At 39.7% G+C, this 25,643-nt stretch overlaps 2 protein-coding genes across 2 annotated transcripts in view; one reads left to right on the forward strand and one right to left on the reverse strand.

Annotated features, from left to right (window-relative positions):
* Positions 1 to 366: 366 nt before the first annotated feature.
* Positions 367 to 12,869, reverse strand: ZC3H8 (zinc finger CCCH-type containing 8; the record flags this gene model as incomplete). The annotated part of the gene is made up of 8 exons (XM_084235120.1): positions 367 to 396; positions 1,218 to 1,327; positions 2,340 to 2,451; positions 3,385 to 3,507; positions 4,923 to 5,056; positions 5,851 to 6,079; positions 9,784 to 9,880; positions 12,793 to 12,869. 8 exons carry the CDS (start codon positions 12,867 to 12,869, stop codon positions 367 to 369), a joined length of 912 nt encoding a protein of 303 aa, XP_084091246.1.
* A 7,233-nt stretch (positions 12,870 to 20,102) lies between these two features.
* Positions 20,103 to 25,643, forward strand: part of ZC3H6 (zinc finger CCCH-type containing 6) — a gene marked incomplete at its 3' end in the record, with an annotated part of 48,175 nt that continues 42,634 nt past the window's right edge. Inside the window, exon 1 of the mRNA XM_084235119.1 lies at positions 20,103 to 20,246. Within this exon, the coding sequence (XP_084091245.1) occupies positions 20,215 to 20,246 (32 nt within the window). The 5' untranslated portion in view covers positions 20,103 to 20,214. The remainder of the gene's footprint in view (positions 20,247 to 25,643) is intronic.

Raw genomic sequence — 25,643 nt, forward strand, 5'->3', positions numbered from 1 at the left:
TCCCCGCTCTGGCTCTGGTGAATTCTCTCACCCTCCCGCACTTCTGACTGTACCCAGTGCTTGTATAAACAAAAACAAACAAATAAAATAAATAAATAAAAAACATGCCTCTATAAAAAAAAAAAAAAAGAAAAAGAAACAAAAGAGAATAAAAATATAAAAGATAGTTACAAATGCAGAAAAAGAAGCAGGTCCATGGAAACTTACATATATCTATGTATATGTATCAAATATTTCACAATTTTTTAATGAGAAAGGAGAAAAAGACTATTGGGAAAACGGAAAAAGCCCTAATGTTTCTATACCAACTTCTAGAGATGGTTCAGTGTTAAATTCTAATTTTACCTTTTTTTATATATTTTATTTTCATGATGACTTCTTTTCAGTATCCAAAACCTAATATGAAAAAAAAATCATTTTTATGCATTAATGGTTAATTCAGGTAACTAATCATACTCTTGTAATTTTCTAATGATTACAATAATATTCATCCTAATAATGACATAATATTTGTATAAAAGGAAGTGAAAAATTAATTTTAATGTCATTTTTTTAATCTGTATTTCACACTACCAGTAAATCAAATATTTGGCATAACTTCTAATTCCAGCGTAACCCTTCACATCTTACAACCTAAAAATATAGACTCAAGGGAACACTTGCCACAGATATGGTTTAGTTTTAAAAGAATGTTTTATTTTTCACTTATATTTCAATTTACTTTTGAAGAGAGCAGCTTCCAATGATGTGGGAAATGAAAGAGTATAAATGATTATTTTTTGGTTACCTTTTCTTACAAAGAATATTTGAAGAAAACACTTTGAAATAACTATTTGAGCATTGTTAGATATAACTCTAAAGTATCTGTCAACTAATGATCCTTAACTTTCCTTCTAAGAGTGTCACAGGAGAACTATTTCTATTTATTTTGTTTTTCCTTTGTTGTGCTTAGTTTTTAAAGTTGCTGACTTCCATTAAAGTTTTAAGAACATTCCAGTTTGTACCAGCAATGAGTATAAAATTTCCCTTAAGCTATATGGAAAAATATATAAATTAATAATTCTCTAAACATAAGAAAATTCTTAGATTATCAGTCCTAAGATACCCCAATTGCTAATCAAAGAGGCACTGTCCTTAAAAAACAATATCTTTTCAAATTCTCGCCCTAAGTTCAGTCTTTCAAAAAAGGAAAACAAAATGTTATTAAGTGTACTTACTTTAGCCAATAGTTCTTGTGTTTCAGCAGTCAGTGGATCATGAGAAAATTTACAATAATCTCCTTGATAACATTTTGTTCCTGTATGATAAAACTTGCAAGGATATTCATGTAACCGAAATGTTAAGGAGAACAATTTTAATCAAATAAAATAACTTATTAAAACTTAATTACTTTATTTTTCATATCTATTTAAAGGACTTTACTACTAGTAGAAACATTGAATTCACTATTTAAAAAATGAGATAATAAAGATGAAATGGGTTACATGAAACATCTACTTGAAGGATGATTATATAAATCAAGTATATTGGTTTTTACAGAACTCTTCTTTCATATCCACTCTTATAATATACTATAAATATTTCACTGATGTAAGGAAGGGGTATAAAACACCTTAAGAAATGTATTTTTAAAGCTTTCTTTTGGGATGAGGGAATTAAAGCCAATGACAATAATATGAGTTCAAGTTTGGATTCTTCATATACTTAGGCTTGCTTACAACAGGATCCACTTATACAACTTCAATATTTTTTTTAGGAAAAAATTCTTAAGTTAGAATTTGAGATTCCTAGTATTGAATAAATAAAGGAAAACAGCTTTTGTGGTGACCAAAGATGCTATTACCCTAAAACATTTACGTTTCATGTTATGACAACATGCCGATACATTTGCACTGAAGTGCTAGGGTTATTCCTCAAATTAAGGGACAATTAACTTCCATACAGTGCAGAATTTTCAAGTTATACAATCCCAGCCTCTTTTTATGAAGTAGCTTATATGAATACAGATTCTATTAGTGAATATCATAGCACAAATTCTGACATAGTCTTTCTGGGACTTGACAAAGTCCCATGAACCTGCTATCCTATTCAGGTCAAGCAGAAAGGATCTTTATTTGAGAGAATTTTTAAAGAATTCCTCTTTTCCTTCAGGGCAATGGGGGTGTCGGGACATAATCATCACTTTGATACTGAGTTGGGCTTAGATAATATGATTTTGCCACAGCTAAAACATTGGTTTTACTAACAATTTTTTTTATTTAAATGTTTTTAAAAAGTAAATATGTATTTAAAAAGTAAATATTAAGAGCAGAATTATTATGTTTTTTGACAAAGGATATTATGCAAATACAGGCAGTTTTCACCTCTGGTACAATATCCTTGTACATAAAACTTACACATTTCCTTCTTCTTCTCTATCTCTGCATCATGATCAAATTTACACTGGTCTCCCTGAATCAAAAGAAAGAAAAGTCATTATTTCTCAAGGTTTAAATCATCACTAATTCCTTTAAATAAAGTAAGCAAATAACTGTGGAAAAAAATGAGTTTTAGAGCTGTATGGCCTAATTCTTAACATGTTATAACCACAGCACATATATCTGCTCTAAATTTTGTTAAGTTCTAAACATTTTTTTTTTTTTATAAATTTTATTGTTATATTCCCCATACAATTGCAGCCCCCCCCTTCTGACCCCAATCCCTCCCCTCCCACCCCCGCCCCCCTAAAAGTGTCTCTGGTTCATAGTTTTTTGTTGATTTTGATTTTCACTTTCTTATAGTTATTCATTTTCCTGGTCCCTTATTTAAGTTTTCTAGATTCCTGCTATGAGTGAGACCATCCGGTATTTTTCTTTTTCTTTTTGGCTTATTTCGCTGAGCATGATCCCTTCCAGCACCATCCATGTTGCAGCAATTTGCATGTGTTTATCTTTTTTGAATGCTGAGTAATATTCCATGGTATATATGTACCACATCTTCTTGATCCAGTCATCTATTTTTGGGCATTTGGGTTGTTTCCAAAGCTTAGCTATTGTAAACAGTGCTGCTATAAACATAGGGGTGCAGGTGTTCTTTGGAATTGATGTTTCTGTGTCCTTTGGGTAAATACCTAGGAGTGGAATTGCTGGATCATATGGAAGCTCTATGTTTAGTAGGTCCAAGTTCTAAACATTTTTAACACAAATCTTTTTTTTTTTTAATTATCTACTTTCTCAAACATAAAAGAACACTTCATTAAAATTTTCTAATGGAAACTTTCTCAGAAGAAAACAGTTTCAAAATGTAGAAGTATGCTTCCAGAATGTCTAAGGGAAATGAGTTGGTTTTAGTACATTTTTACTACACCTGACATTTCAGCATAATTTTGCTTACACATTTTTGTACCTTAATACATTTCCTTTCAAGGAAATATTTACAAATTTGTTTTCCCTTGCGTTCCACTGTATGTTGGTTGATGAATTCCTGACTCATTCTCACATGCTGCTGCTTTTCATTAGGTTTACCATCCTTTAAAAACAAAAACAAAAAGCTCAATATGAGAAACATAAAATTAAACATTTTGCCATTACACAAAATTATTTTAAGCCACCTTTAAAGCATTGAAAAGTGACTTCACATTGATCTTCATGTGCAAGATCTGGACTTTTGTACATCAGTTGGAATCATTTTCAACAGCATTCCATCACTGAACGTTGGTGTCTGTGCTACTTGAATCCTTTATTGTACTTTGCCTTTATGATTTTAATGGATAAAAAAATTAACGTGCTACTACTCATGATGGAAAGTGAAGCCTAAGAACAGGTTCCTTAGAATAGTAGAGTCAAAACTGAAAATCATAAGGTAAGCCAAAAAATCTATAATCTTTAGCTTTAATGATATGCTCACGGGGAGAGCTGAGCATACCGGCCAATTATATATTCTGACAAACATAACTAGAAAAAACCCTCAAGATGGCAATAAAGGTATAAAAAGGAGAATTTCATAATATATTTTAGCTCTTTAGAAACACAAATTACTTTTAGAGTGTTAAATTGTGGTACTGCTTAGTTTCTACACAGCAAATGGCTGAATACAGTTTTAGGACTACAGTGACTACAGAACAAGCAAAGAAAGGGGCTGACATTTACCCAGTTTGCAATAATGTCAAATTTCCAGTTATCATTATCACAACTATATGTCTTATAAATATGTGTCAGTTTAAACCTTTGGTTCTATTTGATTATGTTATTTATTACATTAGAATCTACAGAGCTATTCAATAGATATTTATATAAATATTTCTATCTACAATATTTGGTATTACTAATATTTTACCACCCTTAACTCTCGTCTCCTGTGACCAAGCCTAATAAAAAAGTTGCCATCTAGTTTGAAAGCCCTCAGAAAAGCAGGAGCCAGAGGAGCTGTTTACTATCACATCTTAAATACATCTAAAGACCAAGAAGGAGGACTGCTACAAAGTAAAATCAAAATATCAGGAGAATAAGGAGTAGTTGGTAAGGCTAATGCTAAGAAATACTAATTTTTCACCTCTAGAGGGAATGAGGAAGTAGTAAACCACGGACTGAAATCACAGAAATTTTGTAAGATTGTGCCCTTTGAAATGTCCTCATGGCTATTTTATCTTCTCCCTGCTTCTCGTATGTTTTCCCATTATCACTGACAGTACAACATTCCAAAACCAAGAGGCTTTGGTGTGACTGAAGGGCAATAGGCAGAACACTCAGAATTACAATGGGTGTTGGCAGCTAATGAGTGAAAAGGAAGAACATGGAGACCCCACTGATGGTAAGAGATTTTCACTACTAGATAACCCTCATTTTGGGGATGCCCCAACCTTTCAAGATTAAATAACACTTCCTGTCACTGAGGTATAAGATAAAAATCCAAGAGCATGTAGGCATCCCCTCACATGCATGTACCTGTTCCTGTGAACCACTGTTCTTCAGTAAAGCATTTGATCCTTTGTCCCCAGTGCCAGGCCATTTTCGCTTCATTTTCTTCTGTTTACCATTCTTGTGAATAGCTTTAAGGCTTTTATTTTTTTGTTTAACAGCTGAAAACAAGAAAATTAACTTTAAAGATGACATGAAGTGAAATAGGCAGTTTACTAAGAAGTATATTCTATAATAATGCAGGAAAAGCTCTCCACAATTCAGTAAGTGAAAACTGGTATGATGCCCACCTATCATTCTAGAAGCTCTGTGATTAAGAGATCAAAATGATAATGAATATATTTGGGATCCCTGACTCATTCTTTATGAAAATATATAAGGTATTACTGGGGAGGAAGGGGGGGAACAGACGAAGCAAGGTAAATTAATCAAATATACCTTGCTAGCCATAAGTCATATCTTTTTTCAAGTGCTCAGAGTAAGACCTAATTAGGGACTTCATAGCACTATAACAGTAGAGCTTCAAGTAAAATAAACTCATATGTAATTGTCAGGTTTTTCATTAAAGTTTTTTATATAGGGCCTCCCTGGTGGCACAAGGGGTTAAGTCAGCATTATCAAGCTATCAGCTGCCACTGTTCAGCATGAGTTAGATCCCCATCAGGGAGCTAACCCACATGGCACAGAAGACCTCTCCTGTCTCAGCCACTGCTCCCCTCACCAGAGAGAGAGTGAGGAGCAGAACAGGAAGATCTATTGAAATACACTGCTAAGGGGAGCACCAGGTGCGAAGGAGAGGTCTGCTGTGCATGTGGGTTAGCTCCCTGGCTGGCCAGGGATCAAACTCATGCTGCAGTTGCTGGTGATAGCTTGATAGAGCTGTCTTGAAACCCTGTGCCACCAGGGAGTTTGCCCTCTAGATAAACTTTAAATGACAAAACAGATTGACCCTTACCTTTCTGAGTATCCTTTGCAACATCTTTCTTCAGAGATTCTTCAGCACATAAAGATTGAGCAGCTTTTGCCATTTCTTTAGCTTGTATATACTGTTGAAGCTCTTTCGCAAAAGTATCTTCTGATTCCTGACTGCAGGTATCATTATCACTATATACATCATAGTCCTTACTTCTTGATTTTCTATATGACAAATTCTTTGACGATGTAGAATTTCCAAAGTGCCTAGACTAAGTAAAAATTACATTTTCAATTAGAAATCCTAGTAATATTCAAACAATCTGGCTGTATAAGACTAGAGACTAGATTGTTGATCGTTGTTGAGGTTGGCTTTCCTGAGAGTTCATATTCTCTCCACTCTCATTTATTTGCAATTTTTTTAGAATTAAAAAAAAAAAACCATAGGGCCTCCCCGGTGGCGCAGCGGTTGAGCGCTGGGTTGCGAAGCTGCCCGCGGCCTCTGCAGTGCCGGTTCGATCCCCGGGTGCTCCCCGGCCACCAGAGGAGGGTCCCACATGGCGCGCAGACCTCTGCTGCCCCCCGCTGCTCCCCTCAGCAGTGTACTTCGGTCCTTCTGCCTGCTCTGCTCCCCGCTCTGGCTCTGGTGAATTCTCTCACCCTCCCGCGCTTCTGACTGTACCCAGTGCTTGTATAAATAATAAATAAATAAATCTTTAAAAAAAAAAAAAACCATAGCACAACCTACTTCTCCTTAAGGATAATTCAAGGGAAGATTATGAATTTGTATACCACATGTACTTTACTGATTTAAAAGTCTAAATCCCAAACCTTAATTATTTGATATAAGGAATTCTAACATTACAGTTTACATTTTATTTCTCCCTTTGTATCAACTATTCTTTAAATGATTTAGTTTAATAAGTCACCATTTCATAAAAGAACAAGTAAACTATAATGGCCCAACTGAAAATTCACTATCTCAAGATATTATTAGTTACCAAAGCTTATTCCTTTCCCTATAATTCAGAGCACTAGAGGCAGAGACTGTGAAAGCAATGACAACAGGAATAAAGAATTGCCCTGTTCTCTGTAATCAAATTAATTTTACTTTCAGAAGTAATTTTTTCATTCTGCTGTTGAAGCTGCTCATCCACTGGGACAGAAACTCAGGTATAGCAGCTGTTGCTGGAGCAGTCTCAGCTGATCATAGCAGACAACTTTAAGCACTTTATGTACAAAGAATTCCAAGGAATGGTCACACATTTCTATACTTGGCGACACAGGTTTAACAAGATATAAAATCATAACTAGCAAGTATGACACATTTCAATTAAAGAATATACTGGGAAAAAATATAGTGCCAAAGAGCTCCTATTTTGATGTCAGGAAGAAAGGACATACATATCATAAAACTGGCTAATGATCATGCTTTGGATCCTGCTTTGGGGCCTGGTGTCTCACTTACTTTCACGTAACTGATGAAAGCAGCAAATATGAAACAAAACAAACAAATGAAAAAAGAAGAGGAATCACTATTATAAAATAGTCTAGGTAGTCCAACCTAATGGCTTACCTTTGATGGTTAAATTCACAGTCAAAAGAACCCCCAGAGAACTGATGGCAAACCTAGAAACTGAGCTTGCTCCCTGCTTAAAGAATCAAAAGGGGCTGAGGAAGGAAACTTCTTAACCTGACAATAACTTCAATGTACACCTTATCTTCATTATAGCAAGACAAAACTATCTACCAAACCAACAACTTTCAGGCCACCAAGATCCTTGTGCCCAAGTCCTCAAGAAAGAACACCTTTTTCCAAATAACTACAGAACAAACTTACAGCTTATGGACTAACAGATCAGACAATGACAAACTTCAGCCTGGCCCCCAGTTTTCAAAAAAGTTTTGCTGGAATCCAGATACACCCTTTCACTTATTTGCTATATTGTTACTTAGTAGTGGTAGAGATAACATGGCTTGCCAAGCTAAAAAGATTCACTGTCTGGTCCTTTATGAAAAAGTTGGCCCACTCCTGTGATAGATAATATGTTTACTTGATATTGGCCTTTATTTAGTGGACACAGGGAAACCCCCCCCCCCAAAATCACTCAATATGCAACAGTTCCCACAATATTTTGCTTAAATATTCAGAGATGAGATTCTATTCAGTGTATTTAAGTTAAAATATCAGAAGGGGCCTCCTATGGTGCAGTGGGTTGGGCGCAGCAGGTTGAGCTCAGTGCTGAGCAGCTGTCCACAGCCTCTGCAGTGTGGGTTCGATTCCCAGCTGGCCAGGGAGATACCCACATGGCGCAACAGACCTCTCCTGACTTGTCAGCTGCTCCCCTCAGCAGTGTATTTCAGTCAGTCTGCCTGTTCTGTTCCCGGCTCTGTCTCTGGTGAATCCTCTCACCCTCCCATGCCTCTGGCCTGTACCCCAGCTCTTGTATAAATATATTTAAAAAAAAAAATCTTAAAATATCAGAAGGATTCACATTAGTAATTAGGTACACCCTTACTGAAGCAGACCCTTTTTACTTACTAGAAGTACTAACATGTCTGATTCATTTGAAGTAAAGAGATGAGATGATTTGGCAACAAAACTCAATAATCAGGGCCTCCCCGGTGGTGCAGTGGTTGAGCGCTGGGTTGCAAGGCTGCCCGCAGCCTCTGTGGCACTGGTTCGATCCCTGGCAGCCCTGCGAGGGTCCTACATGGCGTGCAGACCTCTCCTGCAGCCCGCTGCTCCCCTCAGCAGTGTACTTCATCAGTCTGTCTGTTCTGCTCTCCGCCCTGGCTCTGGTGAATTCTCTCACCCTCCCGTGCCTCTGACTGTACCCAGTGCTTATGTAAATAAATAAATCTTTAAAAAAAAAAAAAACTCAATAATCAGCTACGATGATTTTTATTATACATTACAGATGAATGTTACTAATTGATAAAATTATTTTCAGTGGGCATTGAAACATATGAAATACAAAGATAGGACCATTGCATGTCATAAGATGAGGTCATTAAGGTGGGCTCTAATTCATATGACTGGTATCCTTATAAAAAGAGGAAACACAAACACAGACCCAGGGAGAACACCATTCAAATATGAGTGGTAAAGATGAAAGTGAACTGAGGAACACCAGCAATTACCCACAAACCACCAGAAGCCAGGGGAGAGGCTTAGAATAGATTCTTTCTCACATGTCTCTGAAGGTACCAACCCTGCCAACACCTTGATCTTGGGTTCCTGGCCTCTATTTCTGTGAGACAAAATATTTCTATTAAACCACTCAGTTTGTGGTACTGGTTATGGTAATTCTAGCAAAATGACAGAAGCTTTAAGCCATAAATCACTAACATTAGTTAAGTTAGCAAATCAAAACTCTCAAAAAGGGCCTCCCCGGTGGTGCAGCGGTTGAGCGCTGGGTTGCGATGCTGACCGTGGCCTCTGCAGCGCGGGTTTGATCCCCGGCTGCTCCCCGACCACCAGAGGAGGGTCCCACATGGCGCGCAGACCTCTCCTGCCGCCCGCTGCTCCCCTCAGCAGTGTATTTCGGTCTTTCTGCCTGCTCTGCTCCCCGCTCTGGCTCTGGTGAATTCTCTCACCCTCCCGCGCTTCTGACTGTACCCAGTGCTTGTATAAACAGAACAAATAAATTAAAAAAAAAAGAATTCATTAAGATGTAATCAAGCTTTAAAAAAAAAAAAAAACTCTCAAAAATTTTTATCTAATTTGAAAAGAAAGAAGTTTTTAAAATAGTTTACAACCCATTTCAGAATCAGGGAAAATCAAAGTAAGCAATATACTAGAAGCTAATGTTAAATGACAACAAAGTTCTCAAATAATAAAAGTTTTAAACATATAAGTAAAGGTATAAGTATCTGAGTCTTAAATGCTGACTTAAATGAGACAAACAGGATCCCTAATAAATTTCTCACATCCATTCCTTCTGGCTTTTTCAATATGCCAACGTAAGCTTACTTTTTTGGGAATTTGTTCACGCTCCAGTTTTACTTTCCATTTTACTTTCTCTTCTTGTGTTTCTTCAACTTCTGTATCATCTATTTCATCATCGATTCTGTAGCAAAAATATCAAATAACACAAAATGGTTTTTTCAACCTAAAAAGGTAGACGCCACTGCATTAAAATTCACTGCTTTGGTTTATCTCCAGCTTGTCCTCAAATAAATTCCAAATTCAAACTCTACTCCAAATACTTCGGAGAAATAATATACAAAATTATGATGAGAAGTAAACATCAACATATTTATGAGTAAACTGTAAAACTAAAATTTTAATTATATAATCATACTAAAGTAATAATAGCTATATAAATTAGCATGCCATTCATATAACAAAAACTGAGTATCTACCATTTACCAGGCTCTGGGCCTTAAATCCTGTCACACAAAAATAAAAAAGACAGACCCTGCCTTCCAAGAACTTTCTATCTGCTTAGGAGAAGGAAATAAAGTGATTTCAATATGATGGGATAAGTGCATATATGAGGCACACTTATCCCAGAAGGGTCAAAGGTTTTCTGAAATTATAAGCTATATAAGAGTTAACAAAGAAGAATGTAACAGAGAAGAGTATTTCAGGTAGAACATAGGATATCTTTTAAGATCAGGAATAAAGCAAACTTTTATTTAAGTGTGAAGATGAAAAAGAAAAGTTATTTTCAGACTCACAAGGACTGAAAAGCATGCATTCACATCTGAGACAAATGCTTGAGGATATTCATTCCAGCAAAACTGTAAAAGAAACCAAGAAAGATGAAGACAGGAAATATAAGTAACTGGTAAAGGAACCAATAAAATTTATAGGAAAATCAAAGTAATGGTTGAGTCTATGGATACAGGGGGCTGAGGACAACTGTATCTCAGCAAGTAGTGACTTCTGAATAAAAACTCTGGCTTAAGATGAGTTACAAGCCAGATAAAGGCAAAGATTTAGACATTAGTACTTTCTGTAAAGATCATTGCCATGGAAAAGCACTGCCAGCACCGGGATGTGAATGGTAGCTTTGTGCTTCTTTCAAATTTAAGGATCTCCAGCTTTTCAGCTTCATCCGATTCAACAGTTTTAGCACTGATCTGTCCCCAGTCATCTTCTGAGTTACATCCATCAGATGAAGTACCAAATTGTGAGTCTTCTACAGAAGACTCCGTATTAACAGCCAATACACCAAATACTATGAAGCTCTACTGTTCTAGTTTTCACTAATGAATCATCTTACAGAATATGAAGCAACCTCTCCTTAAGCAGAGCAATAATGACAATAACAGTAACAGTAGCAGCTAACACTTACATGATGCTTATTCAGGATTCTGTGCACGATTACATCCAGCACAACAATCCTATGCAATACATACTACTACTTAGAAGCCTGCTTTACAGATGAGAAAAATGAATTAGAGAGCTGTGTAACTTGTCACAGTAAAAAGTGAAGGTGAGATTTAAGCCAGGCAGGCAAAGTCAACTTCTTATTCAGCACAAGTACCTGGGTACCTACTAAACAGTCTTAACATATCTTAAACAGCAATTCCAACCTACTTTCATTTCCTCCATGGCATTTATCATCACCTAAAATGAGTTATTTATGTACTGTTTATTATGTACTATTTATTATTGCTACATCCCCAGGGCCTAGAAAAATGTCTCAAAACATAGCAGGGGCTCAAATGAGTAGTCCCATCCTAAAACCACCAGGAAAGAAAAGACCCAGAAGCTATAAAAGATTCATCTGATTGCATTTAAAGCCAACAAAAATATTTATGCATGGAAAACAATACATAGGCTGTTAAAAGGCAAATTACTAAGGGTAAAATTTTTACAGACTACAGACCTTCAAGTTAGGGAAGTTCACTACACTTCATTACCATCCTTCACCTAATATTTTGGCAAAAATCCAAAAGTATTTCTTCTGTACTTTAGTTTTTGTGAACGAATTTTCTGTCGAATACATTTTCAAACTGATAGCTATTGGGTTTGTGTTGCTACCTTTTGTGTGATGATTAACCTTTGCTTAATTCTCTTCTCTAATTCTCTTCTCTTCTGAAGATTAAGTAATATATTTCACTAAATTTGGTAGTAAAACTCTAGATGCTACCTGAATTGGGTAAAGTATTTGAATTAGAAAAAAAGTGAACACATTTGAAATACCTAGAGGTAAAACCAACCGGAATAGGTTATGTCATGAATGAAAGAAAGAGGGAATAAAGAATGTGCATGTGGATTTCGGCCTGGAGATACTGTGAGGGAAAGACTAGGTTTAGGTTTCTCAGCACTTCAAACTCAGAAAACAAGTGAACGGACAGCTGTGATGTGAATGAATAAAAGTGAATGACCATGTAATGAATGAGCTACATATCTTCAAAAAAATGAGGTAAAAAAATTCGCCACATTTGGCCAGCATTCTCAATTCTATTTCCAACCTAAAGTAAACATTATATCCAAATGGTGTCTGATGCTTTACTTTTATTACATGTGATCTTTAGGATCATCTGGTGCAAATCAGTGGCTTCAAGGCAGACTACTTACTACTTGTCCTATCACCGCTTTAAAATTTTGGTCTTTCCTGCCAAAAAGAAAAATACCTAGCATCGTCTTAGTGAAAAATCTCTAGCGATCTCTCCTCTACGAGCCCACGGCCTGGTGCAAGTGCCGAGAGGCCAGAGGACCGGCTCCTACCCCGGCTAGAGAAGCGCACAAGAAAGGAAGGATCCAGGAGACCCTGCCCCATCCCGAAAGACGCCAGGACCCGCCGCTCCCTTCGCCCATGCCGGGGGCACCTCTGGCCGCGGTGACCCACTAGCTGGCCCGGCTTCTCCCCGCGCCCCGGCTGCCCAACCATCCGTGCCGGCGCGGGCCACGCTGCCCCACGCGCTCCCGCGGAAGCCGGCGGCGAGGCGGGGCAGCGCCCCCGGGGCCCGCGGGGGAACGCAGAGGCGGGCCCCGCGCTCGAAGCATGAAAAGACAAGGGATCACCTTTTCTCAGAGTCCGTGGCCGGCTTTTTGCCAAGGGCCGGGTTGGGGGGCTTAGAGAAGAGATTCTCAAAATCCATCACCCTCCCCAGGGCCAGGCGGCTCTAGAGCAACCACCGCAGCGGGAGGAGGAGGAGGGCGGGCGCGAGCCGCTCCGCGCACGCGCCGCCCCGCCCCCCGGCCCTGCGCACGCCCTCTCCCCACCGCCCCGCCCCGCCCCCCGGCCCTGCGCACGCCCTCTCCCCGCCGCGCCGCCCCGCCCCCCGGCCCTGCGCACGCCCTCTCCCCGCCGCGCCGCCCCCCCCTCCCCGGCCCTGCGCACGCCCTCTCCCCGCCGCACCGCCCCCCACCCCGGCCCTGCGCACGCCCTCTCCCCGCCGCCCCCCCCCGCCCCCGCGCACGCCCCCCCCCCGCCGCGCCGCCCCCCTCCTCGGCCCCGCGCACGCCCTCTCCCCGCCGCGCCGCCCCCCTCCTCGGCCCCGCGCACGCCCTCTCCCCGCCGCGCCGCCCCCCACCCCGGCCCTGCGCACGCCCTCTCCCCGCCGCGCCGCCCCCCCCTCCCCGGCCCTGCGCACGCCCTCTCCCCGCCGCGCCGCCCCCCGCCCCGCCCCTGCGCACGCCCTCTCCCCGCCGCGCCGCGGTGCTACGCAGGCGCCACCGTGTGCGGGGCTCGGCGGCGCCCTTTCATCTGTGATCGGAAATGTTTCGTCGAGTTTTTCGTATTGGTTCTTGGAATGCGCCAGTTTTTCACTTTAGTAAGAACTGTTCGAAGGTCCTCACAGTGCATCCAAGGAATGGTAGCCTAAGGCTAACGTTTATTTCAATGTTTTATGCCAGATGCCAGTTCACCTCAGATTCTCACAACAACTTTCCAAGGGCCCTCCCTGGTGGCGCAGGGGTTAAGACGCAACCTGTGGAGCTGCCTGCAGCCACTGCTGCACGAATGCGATCCCGGCCCAGGGAGCTACCCACATGGCGCAGCAGACCTCTCCTGACCCTCAGCAGTGTATTTCAGTCAGTCTGCCTGTTCTGTTCCCCACTTTGTCTTTGGTGGGTCCTCTCACACCCCACACCTCTGGCCATACCCCAGTTCTTGTATGCATAAGAAAAATCTTAAAAAAAAAAAAAGGGATATATTCATAATATACTGGGCCTGATGTTCTACAAATAAAGGGGCACAATGTCCTTAAATTCCTTGTGCAGCAGTAACCCACTTGTATGCATCAACTTTGACCTGCAAATACACAGTACATCTACAAAAGGAAAAGTGATAACAGTTACAGCATAAATGCGGAAAGAACTTGGGAGAAGCATGTGTTGGCAGCTCATGTCATTGTTGCCATTGAAAAAGGAGGTGATGACAGCATCATGTCCAAGAGTACTGGCCAGGGAACTGTGCTAAAGTTTGCTGCTGCTAGAACTACTCACGTGGTTGATCTCGTTCACTCCTTCAACCTTCACTTGGCAAATCCAGGCAGCTTTCCAGAAGCCTCAACTTCAACTGGTTACTGATCCCAGGGCTGACCACCAGCAGCTCTCAGAGGCAGCTAATGGTAATCTGCCTCCTGTGCGACACATACTCTCCACCGCGCTATGTGGACAACTGCCAGCCCAGGGAACAACTTGGGCGCTCACTCATTGGGTTTCGCCCTATGGGTGGACTCTGGGCCAAGAAGTTCTGCACATGCGTGGCACCATCTCCCATGTGCGTACATACCTGATTTCTACTTCCATAGAGATCCTGAAGAGATTGAAAAGGAAGAGGAGGCCACTGCTAAAAAAGACTGTGACCAAGGAGGAATTTCAGGATGCTTGATATGTTCCAGGCCCTAAATTTACTCCACAAAAGCTGAGGTTGCACATTGATCAAAAGGTACAGGTCTCTTCTATCTCTCTTCAGCTGTTGCTTGGCAAAGCTTGGGGCACTCAGTCAGCCATTGACGACTGGACAGCATTTCCTACTGCTCAGGTCACGGCTTGGGTAAGAATAACCACTGAGTGGTCTTGAACTGTTCTTCCACAAACTTGTAAACAAAATGGAAATACAGCTTATAGAAAGTAAAGTTTCTTAAAATGAAAGTATAAAGCGTTAAGACAATTCAGAAAAAAAGGGAATTAGTGGGGAAGGTTTCTCAAATGAGGTATTATTTGAGCCAATTCTTGAGTAATTTTCATAAGAAAAGGTTGTCTTAGTGGTAAATGGGCATCTAGAGTGGAGATAATTGTTACTAGGCAGGAAAACAGAGGACACATTTGGAAAAAAAGAAGCTTGTTCTGTTTCCGCTTAAAATAATGCTGGTGTAGGGGAATTGTAGAATGTTTCAAACAGTAGGTGTGATCAATGACAGAGAACCTTGAGATAGTTCTCTAAGTGAGAGACTTAGAGAAGTTCTTTGAAACCAGACATCTTTCCCAGGGAAGTTATATTTCCCCATCATTTATATTATAAGCAAGAACCTTCTTATGTCCTTGAATCATTACTAAAAATTCAGAGGAAATTTGAATTAAAGTAGTACTCATTTGAAGGAAAGTGCCAAATTATTACCACATATAATTTTACATATAAAATACCCAGCACATAGAAAAAGTTAACCAGGCCACAAAAGGAAATTAAATCAATAGGTAAAAAATAGATATATGTGTACATATCACCTAATAACATAGCCTTATGTGAAGAAAATGTGATAGAGCTATAGAAGGAATTGATTAATCCAATATCAAAGTGAGGGATTTCAAGAGATTTTTATTTGCCTCTTCAAGCAACCAGACAAAAATCAGCAAGGATATAGAAGACAAGAGCTTTGAAGTTAATAGACTTGACCTAAGGGGCATTTATAAAGTTCTGCATGTAACAATAGGAGAATTTACATTTTTCTTAAGCATAATTGAAATATTTACAAAAATTAATCATGTGCATTAATAGCCTCTATGGTGAATTGTTTGTTCATTTTCTGCTGCCCATTTGTTATTTTATTGTTGAATTTATGTATCATGGATATTAATCCCTTATCAACTATGTATTGTGCAAATATTTTCTCTCATTCTATAGGCTATCTATTTGTCTTACATTTTCTTTCACTGTATATAAGATTTTTAATTTGAGGTAATCCCAATTTTTATTTTTAATTCCCTTTCCATAAGATATGAATTATCAAAAATATTTTTATTGTTAATATCATAGACTATGTCACCGATGTTTCCTTCTATGTATTTTATTGTTACAGGTCTTATATCTAAATCTTTAATCATTTGGAATTATTTTTTGGATGGTGTTAGCAAATCATCAAACTTCATTTTTTAGTGTGTGCTTCCCAATTTTCTCAGCATATATCAGCACCATTTATTAGTGAACTTGCACTCCCTCATTTTATGGTCATGGATGTTTTACCATAGATTAGGTGCTGATATATGCATGGATTTATTTCTGTACTTTCAATTCTGTTCCATAGGTCCATGTATCTATTTCTGAACACATAACAAATCCATCTAAACATCTGCACTCAGAAATGTCCATATTCTAGCATGACTTATAGCACCCTAAGATTGTGTCCCAAAGATACCTTTTTCTTTTAATACTGCTGCTTTTAGTAAAATTTGAAGTTAGGTAACATGATTCCTCCATTTCTCTCCTTTTTTCTTAGGATTGCTTTTGCAATTCAAGGTGTTTTGTTGTCCCATATAAATTTCAATTTTTTGGTTCAATTTTTTAAAAAAAGCATTGCTGGGATTTTGTATACCATTTTAGGCAAGAGACTCTTTTGATTATACAGCATGTCTGGGACAGAACCAAGACCAAGAAGCAAGTGCACTTTTTTTTTCTTTTTTTAAAAGATTTATTTATTAATGCATACAAGAACAGGGGTACAGGCCAGATGCGCGGGAGGGTGAGAGGATTCAGCAGAGACAGAGTGGGGAGCAGAACAGGCAGATCTACCTAAATACACTGCTGAGGGGAGCAGGGGTGAGACAGGAGAGGTGTGCCTTGCCATGTGGGATTCTCACAGGCCAGGATTGAACCCGTGCTGCAGAGGCTGTGGACAGCTTCATAGTGCTGTGCTCAACCGCCTCTGCCACCAGGGGAGATCCAAAGTGCAGTTTCTTCACGTCTCTCTGCTCCATGTGCCCCTTCCAGGTCTCCTTCTTGGTCCCCATCCTTCTTGTTTCCCACCTCCAGTCTCCTCTCCAGCTTCTTTTCCCTTCTCAGCTCCAACCTTCCTTGGGTGGGACAGGGAACTTGGAACCTCTCCTTTGCCTGGGGACCACCCTGTTACTTTTTTTGGGTTTTATTTTTAAACAACCTTAAGGTTTTTAAATGTCCTTATATAGCAAAATCAAATGTTAGCACCTTTTTTTTTTATTAGCTATAATTTTTGTACACATTGTAGCTAAGGATGATTGTCAAAGATGAATAATGGCTGACTTCAGTTCAAATGTTAAAAACATTTTAATCATTAACCATAGACTGGAGGGGAAAGAGCCAAACTCTGATTTGTGCACAGGGCCTATTAAGGGAATGGGAGTGAGCAGGGTATCAAATGCAAAATTTTACAAAGGGTTAGTCAGTATAAATGAGATTAGGCGAGTTTTGTCTGCTGCTAGCAATTGTGTAAGTTTGGAGTCTTTTCTCCCCATGACACTGCAAAATAAATGCCTATCTTTCTTAGGCTAGTACTAATTCAGGTAGTACTGACCTTTCTCAGACTGGCATTTTAATAAGGGGCTATGGTCATTTTAGGGACAGTCTTACGCTGCTAGAAGTCATGCTAGATTATGGATAGTTCTTATTGCAGATGTTTAGATGAAGTTGTTATATGTTGAGAGCTGCAGTTCTTCTGGTTCATATTTCATTGGTAAGTAATATTTATTAGGTTGACAACAAATGATCTAGTTTAATCTCTGTGATGGATGCATTCCTTCTTAACTGAGGTCATTAAAGACAAGATGAGGAAAGTTAAAGTTAGCCTTTAACTTAAAAAAAAAAAAATTACTCTAACAGATCTCTGAGCACTAGATTGTAAACCCAGAGTTTCAAAGAAGCACTGCCTCCTGCTCTACAGATCAGCCACGAACTCACTAACTCGCTTTCTGTTACCAAAAGAAATAGACCAGGGCCTGATTGTTATAGAGCAGCCCCGATATTGAACGGGTTCTTGGCTGTGGGTCCTCACCAGTGCGCTTTAAAGGGACTTATTAATACTCTACTACAGACACACACAAAAGGTTAATAAAAGGTTTATTTACAAGAGAAAAGGAAATAAGGAAAATGTACAACTCAGGGAGAAAATAGGGAAATAAAGTCTTTAATGCGTCCTACCCGATCCGACGACCTGGAAACCCAAAGTTACTCTCAGAGCTGGCCGGTTGCTGCAAGCTGGTGGAGAGTCAAAATGGGGGGGCCCCTAAAGCCCACGTGTCTGCCTTTTATATCCACCTGGCTGCTTAACCCCACCCTCAGGTCCCAGCAACCTTCCCTTTGGTGGTGATGGGATTTGGAGTTCCCAGTGTCTTTGGCTTTGGCCTGGGGTGGGGGTGGAGTCCACAAAGCCTGTATGGAATTAGCTTTAGGACATCCTTTTCCCCCTAACATGATGACATATTTTTTCATCTAGGGAGACCTGCATTATTGTTCCACACCACAAAAAAAAAAACCCCAAAGAAACCAAAGGTTTCTTTAAGAAGGTTTAAAAAATATCCAGAGGTCTCCACATACAGGGGACATGAAAAAAAGTGCAGAGAGAAGGCACTACCTCAAACACCTTTATATATTAACTTCAAATGCTATCTTAATGGCCACAGTAATACCTCAATCTAGTTACAATAGAGTCAAAGACAAGATTCTAATGTAACTGCAAATATTAAATATTGTTAAACCACAGGAAACTTACATTTGGATAGTTTCCTAGTAATGAAGGCTAAGAGTAGAAAATTTAGGACGGAGGTGTCATAAGACCAGAAACTGGAGGTGGAGATAGAAATGATCAACATAGTTGTTAAACCAGCTATAGAAATGAAAAATCCTTAGGCACAGACTGCTATAGAAAGTATCACCAGGACAGACCAGAGATTGGAGATTGCAGCTCTGTGGATAATTTTATACCTGGGCAAAGCCTTGCTGTGCTTTTTTAGCACTGGCTTTGCAAGTGCTGGGTACGTCCTATTCTCTATAGGTTGGGGTTCTGATGGTGCTGCGGTGGCACAGAAAATGTTGGGGTCCTAATCCAGGACCCAGTTTAATTTCTCATCACTAAAAGAAGTCTGAATATTGGAAATATTAACCATTAGGCATCATCTTAATAAAGAACTTCACAATTAAATAAGGCAGAACAATGACTTAAAAAATTGTAAAGGTCACGTTCAGAAGAGTAAAGAAAGGTAATCCCCAGTTGTTTCTATTTATAAAATCTTAATATTTTTGCAAAGTGGCTTAAATTTAAATTGTTAATACTCATCTTCAACTAACAATCGCATAAATTTAGCATTAGAAATGAAAGTGGCAGGTTAAGGTTATTCTTAAAAATGCGATTCTGAGCACAAGCCATTATAAATAAAAACGCACACGCGCCACAGCCTCCAAGGACAAAGCACACTTCCGCATCCTTTAGGAAACTTTTTTTTAAGACAACCCGACAGCTGCGTGTTCGTTACTATCCCATCCCTGCCCACACCAGCAAAAACTTGGGGGGCCGTTTAATACGGAGCCTCTACGACCCTTCCCGCTTTGGGTGGCGGCGTCTTTCTGCAAAGCCGCTGACCCTCGTGGGCCGCGCCGGGAGGCGCAGGCGGACGACGCGGGCCTCGAAACCCGCCTCCCCCCGCCGAGGTTTCCCCAGGCGCCGACCAGCCCCACCATCGGGCTGCCGCCTCCGCCACCGCACAGAAAAGAGTGGGAGCCCGCCCCTGGAGGTGATTGACGGGGGTTTTCCTCCAATAGCCAGCGCTCTCGGCCCCGGCGGGCTGGGCAAGGGCCGCGCCACGCGGAGGAATCTCTCTTGCCCTTTAGTCCCGGGCTAGGTATTGCGGCAGGCGCCATTTTATCGAGCCGCTGTCTCGGGTGCCGCCATGTTGGTGAGGAGAAATCACCGTTACGGCCACTGTCCAAATCCCCGCGTCGCTGCACGCCGCCCGCCCGCCCGCTCCCAAGCCTCAGCCACCGGCGGCGAATAGAGACTAAAGCGGCAGCGCCGGCAGCGCGGGGCCGTTGCCCAGTGTTTGCAGTTAGAGCCCCATCTCTCTGGCGTGGTTGTTAATAGACTGGAAAGTCTGTGTCTGTGTCGCTCACTAGTAACCGTGAGTTTTTACCACTTCGTCACCTCTCGGCGGTGGCCGGGAGCAGGTACCCGCACGCGGGGCAGGGGTCCTCCCCGCGCCCCGCTGCCGCCGGCCTCGCAGACCTGCCCTCCAGCCCCGCCCCGTTCTTGACCAAACATGACAGACTCTGAACATGCAGGGCACGACAGGTCGGGAACCCTTCTTGTCTGTCTTTCTGTCGGATGAGAGGAGGGGTCTGGGGCGGCGGGAGCGGGCCGGGGCCGCGCGCCTCCTGCATGACTTAGACGTCTCTGTGTGGCTCCATCAGTTCCATGACGTGCGCCCTTATGTAAACCCCGGATCGCGGCCGCGGGGGAGGTCGGCCCGGCCGCCCAGCCTCCCGCGCCAGGGTCCTTTCTCGCCGGCCCCGCCCCCGGCCGGCACGTGCGAGCCCCCCGCCCCCGGGCGGGCATCGTCTGCGCCGGGCGGCTCCCGCGTGCCGGCTGGCTCGGAGCCGGGGGCCAGCCCGGGCTGAAGTGCCACCTCGCCAGTCCAGGGGCTGGCGTTCCCTTCCAGAGAGTACCAGCCAAGAGTTTCTAATAACTGGGGTTTGCCTACTCCCCCCCGGCACACTCTTAAAAATAAACATGCCTGGTGTTTTCGGGCTGGGTTGGGTTGGGTTTAGTTGGAGGAAGTGTTGAAGCAACCCCAAAAGGCCATGTGTTTTCTACAGGCTGTCTTCTTTGAATTGGAAATGGCAAGTTTCAAGTTGAAAGTGTTGACACAAAATCCGTCGGCGTGGCAGACCTTCGTGTAGCACGGTTGTCTTCTAAGTTACAACCTCCATTATATTCCGCCTTGCCCTATTTTCTAAACACTGGATAGCATTTGAACATTTAACTGAGCGTCTGAATTTTTTTTTTTTTCTTTTTTGGCTATGCCTTAAGGGGCCCCATTCCTGGTTCCAAAGAAGGGTTTGGGCGTATTTATAGATTTTTAAATAGCGTAAATGGCATACTTAAGTTTTGGTTAGGTTTTTTATTTATTTTGATGTCTGAATCATTAAATTTTTTTCTTAGGTAGCGCTTTTGTTCTTGAAAATTACTGAAACAAGATCCATTACATCAAAATCTAGAAGTTGAAATTACTCCTTTGCGACTAGAAGTAGTCGAGAATACACATTGTACTCTAGATTATGTACAAATTGCTGAAGATTTACCTGTGGAGGAATGTGATCTGTTTTTGCTGAAGCATTCCAAACCCCTTTTTCTTAAACCCAAAAGCATAAATCACAAATATCATTGAAATTTGAAGTATCTAAATATCTGGCAAACTTGAGAGGGATAGAAAAGGATATTTCAAAAACTTTGGTACTTTAATTATAAAAGTAGACCTAGATTGCCAGAAAGCAAACCAATCAAACATGATTATTGGAAAGTAAAAACCACTCTCAAATAAAAATTTGGGGTACATAAACTCAACCGTAACACATTTTTCATGATTTTTTTTTTTTTTTACATTATCTTGTTACTAAAATAAGACAGTTCTTGAAATGGCCTAGCTAACATTGTGAGAAGTTTCCCATTTTGAATACCTGTGAGCAAATCAATAATGGGTTTTGAGGCTAGTGCAGCTTGAAACTCGGGTTTTTGTATGGAAAAAAGAAATCTGTTAGTTTGCAGAGTAACTTCAAATGTACATTTATGTGTTCTATGTAATGAAGAAACCAGATTTAGGTATGTAATGTGTCGCCAAGTTTAGGTATGAAATAATTGTCCTAGTAAGAAGTGGTGATACCAGACTTCAAATGGAAAATTTTAAGTACTGATTTAGAAGTTAAAGAAAGTTTAAAGAATTCTTCGTAAGATGTATTAACCACTTAGTAGTAGAAATTAAAGATTAAGTAGTAGTGATATTTAATCTTGTTTTATATTAGGTCTAAGAAAAATAAATTTTCCAATGATTTCTGAAACAAAAAGGTTAGCTGCATTTTAATTCATCCAGTTAAGTGGCATTATTGTTTTAAGGCAAAAAGAGATGGTTTATCTTTTTCACACTTTTTTATTAACCTAAGAGGAAACAACTATGTCAAAAAACAAAGTAAACCAGGCATCAGGAGAAATGTTTGTAACTCCAGCTTTGCCAGTACTTGGCTTTGTGAGCGGGAACAAACCTAGTTTCTTGATAAGAGGGTCCTAGGAGAATTCTACAAGATCAGTTGTTCTCAACTTTCTCTAAAGAGCTTTACAAAATTTGGGGCGTTGTCCAGTGTTTGCAGTTAGAGCCCTCTCTCTCTGACATGGTGTTTAATAGACTGGAAAGTCTATTGATCTGAACCTCAACCTGAATTTTAACATTTTTAAAAGCTCCTCAAGTAGTTCTAATATGTACAAAATTGAGAACCACTGCACTGTGTCAGTGTTTCCTAGTCTTACTAATTATCAGAATTACTTTGAGGAATAAAGATTTTTGTCCTGCCAAAGAGCACCTGAGTCAGAATCTCTAAAGATTGTGGTAATCTATTTTTAACAGGCAACCCAGGTGACTCTTAAGAAATTTTGGGAAAAATGGACAACCTATTGAATCCCTAAGTATTCTGTGCTTCCATATTTAGTTTATAATGTAATAAAAATTTCTGTGAATTGGGGGGGGGAGGATGATAAGTCAGTTCTGGTATTTGGAGCTGGGCATTATCTCAGCATATTTTTCTGACAGTTTTGAAATGTAAGGTTTACTGTGAGCGCAAGAAAAATATATTTATTTACAATTGCTTTGATTACAATATCACTGTAATCATTTACATGAAAATGAGATTCTAAGCAAAATAGAGAGTCACAGAATACGCAGTTTCTTTCCCTTTAAAAAACATGTTTTATATGGTGAACATTCTGTACAAAATTTGCTTGCCAGATAAGTTAGCTATTAAAAAAATAGTTGGCTTCGTTTCCTTTAAATATTTATTGGTACATGCTAAAGTAAAAACACTAGTTTTACAGAGTGTTTTAATATAAAAATATCTATTAAAAAACTTACAGATATGTAAAATAATAATAAAGAATTTCTGCATAGGTCTTTAGAAATAGAGGTAGAGAAGGAATTGGGGAAATCAGGGGAAATAAAATTCTTGGCTCTCTTTTCATGCAGTTAGTTCTTCTCTTTCATTTATTCAATCTTACGCACAACTCCAGCCACTTACCAGCTGGATGTTAACTCAGAACAACTTACAGACAACTCTCAAAGGCTAAATACTATGAGTTCCTGCTTTGGACAGTGAAATAGGAAAGGTTAATACATTCCCAAGTAACATAATTTTCTGAAATATGCTAAAGGTAAAAAGTTTTTTATAGCCTATACTGGGAAAAGAAATTTTTACATGAATACTAAAAGACTTGTGAATCTCAATCATTAATTGATAAGAGTTATGGCTAAAGTTTCCTGTAGGAGGTTGTTTTTTTGCCCATTATGAACTCTCTTCCCAACTATTATTTGTCCTCTTACTGCTTTTCCTCCTCATCTAAAACAATAACAAAACTCCTTAGAATTGTTGTGTTTTTTATTTCCCCCTTTATTCCCTCCTTATCCTTATGATTGAAACCTAGCCAAGACTATACTAGAGAATCCGAAAGAATGGAGATGATTATACTTTACATTTTTAACAGGACTTTCATTTGATTCACACATTAATCCAATGAAGTAGGATAGTAGTACAAGGTTGGGTAATTTGTCTGAGATCGCACAGAGAAAGACTAGATAAGAACCTAAGAATGCAAACTTCTACCTGCAGTATTATTTTCATTCTTCATAAAGTTTGCACAGGGATGTAATGCAATAAGTCTTGAATTATTTGGGACTGTCAAGTAGTACATGGTTCTTCCTCTAACTTGGTCAAAACCTATTCTATTTTCCATGATTATTTTACTTCAGAAAAAAAGGTAGTTGAACTACATTATCTCCAATCTCCCTTCCCACTTTAACAAGTTAATAGCTTAATTTTTAAATATGCAGATAACATTTTGGCACATAAGAGTTTACTTGGTGCTCTATATAATATCTAGTTTGTAAATTAGTATGTTTGCTAAAGTAAATACCTTCCCTCACTAGGCCTTTAATAAATTTTATTTTTAGTAGTAAAATACACAAAACAAAAAAATTTACTGTCTTAACTGTTTTCAAGTATGTAGTTTAGTGGTGTTAAGTACATTGACATCATTATACTACCAACCTCCAGAACGCTTCATCTTGCAAAACGAAAATGCTATTATTATTTTTGACACCCAAATTATTAATTTAACTATTGTTAAAACTATCAGAGTGAGGTTTTGTTGTTGTTTGTTTTTTTTAAGCAAATGTGAAAAACAAGATAAACATCATGTTCAGATTTGATGCTGGGAAGCACTTTAGCTCTTAAGAAGACATTTTTCTTGGCTCTCAAAAATAAATTATTTCAGTCACTTTTAAATTTAATTATTTTCATTCAGCAGGCTTTTTTTTAATGCCAACTAAAGTGTTAAGTATGAGAGATGTATCTGCATACAACACTGAACTTGCTCAACAGAATTTTATAGCAGGAGAAACAGATTGGTGAATACATTACTGCAACACCAGTGTTATGATGGAAGTATGAACTGATTGCAGTGGTGGCATAGAGGGGGCTTCAGGGAAGCCTCATGGAATAACCAGGTCTGGAGGATGAATAAGTTTGGCAAAGCAGAGCAGAAATTGATGAAAATCACCAAGAAATGGAATGGCATGGCAGGTTCAAGGATGATAAAAGTGTTAGTATGTGAAGAATGTACCGTATTTTGGAGTGAGGAAAAGGCTTAAATGAATTTGGGATCAGACTCCAAAGGATATGAAGATCTTATCAAAGATTTTTAAGCAGAAAAATAACCAGATACTTTTTTTGTGTGTGTGTGAGATACCTGGGTGCTATGATTAAGTGGCTACAGAGAAGAGATCAGTGGAAGGAAGACAAGTTAGGGAGCTTCCAACCACTTTCATTAAGCACTTAACATTTAATATGTATTTCTCTGGGATTGGAAAGAGAGCAATAAAAAAATCCTTGCCTTAATGGAGCTTGCATTTTCTTTGAAGAGACAAATACACACACACACACACACAAATGTATTAGATGATGATAAAGAAGGAGGGCATTTCTATTTTAAATAGATTGTGCAGGAAAACATTTACTGAAAAAGTAACATTTGAGCAAAGCTCTGAAATAAGAGCAATCCAGGCCCAGTACATCTTGGGCCTGGATAAAGGGAACAGAAAGTGAAAAATGCATGAAGTCAGGAATGAACCTTATTTAAGGGGAAAAAAAATAAGGGAGTAGTACAGCTGAGGAAAATGATCATGGATAGTATTAAGAGTTGAAGTTAGATAGAGCAACAGAGGTGATTGTGTATATGGCCTTGTAAACTATTGTAAAGAAATGTGATTGCATGCTGCATGGTTTGGAAGCCACTCAGGGATTTGAGCAAAAGAGGGTCAGATCTGCTTTGACAAAAGAGTGGTAGAAAAGCAGTAATCTTTGTGATAGGTGATGATGATTTTTAGGCCAGGCAGGTAAAAATAGATTTTTGTATATGCTTTGGGGGTAAAAC

Source organism: Talpa europaea, assembly GCF_964194135.1.
Source record: "Talpa europaea genome assembly, chromosome: 6".
In the NCBI taxonomy this organism is placed as follows: Eukaryota; Metazoa; Chordata; class Mammalia; order Eulipotyphla; family Talpidae; genus Talpa; species Talpa europaea.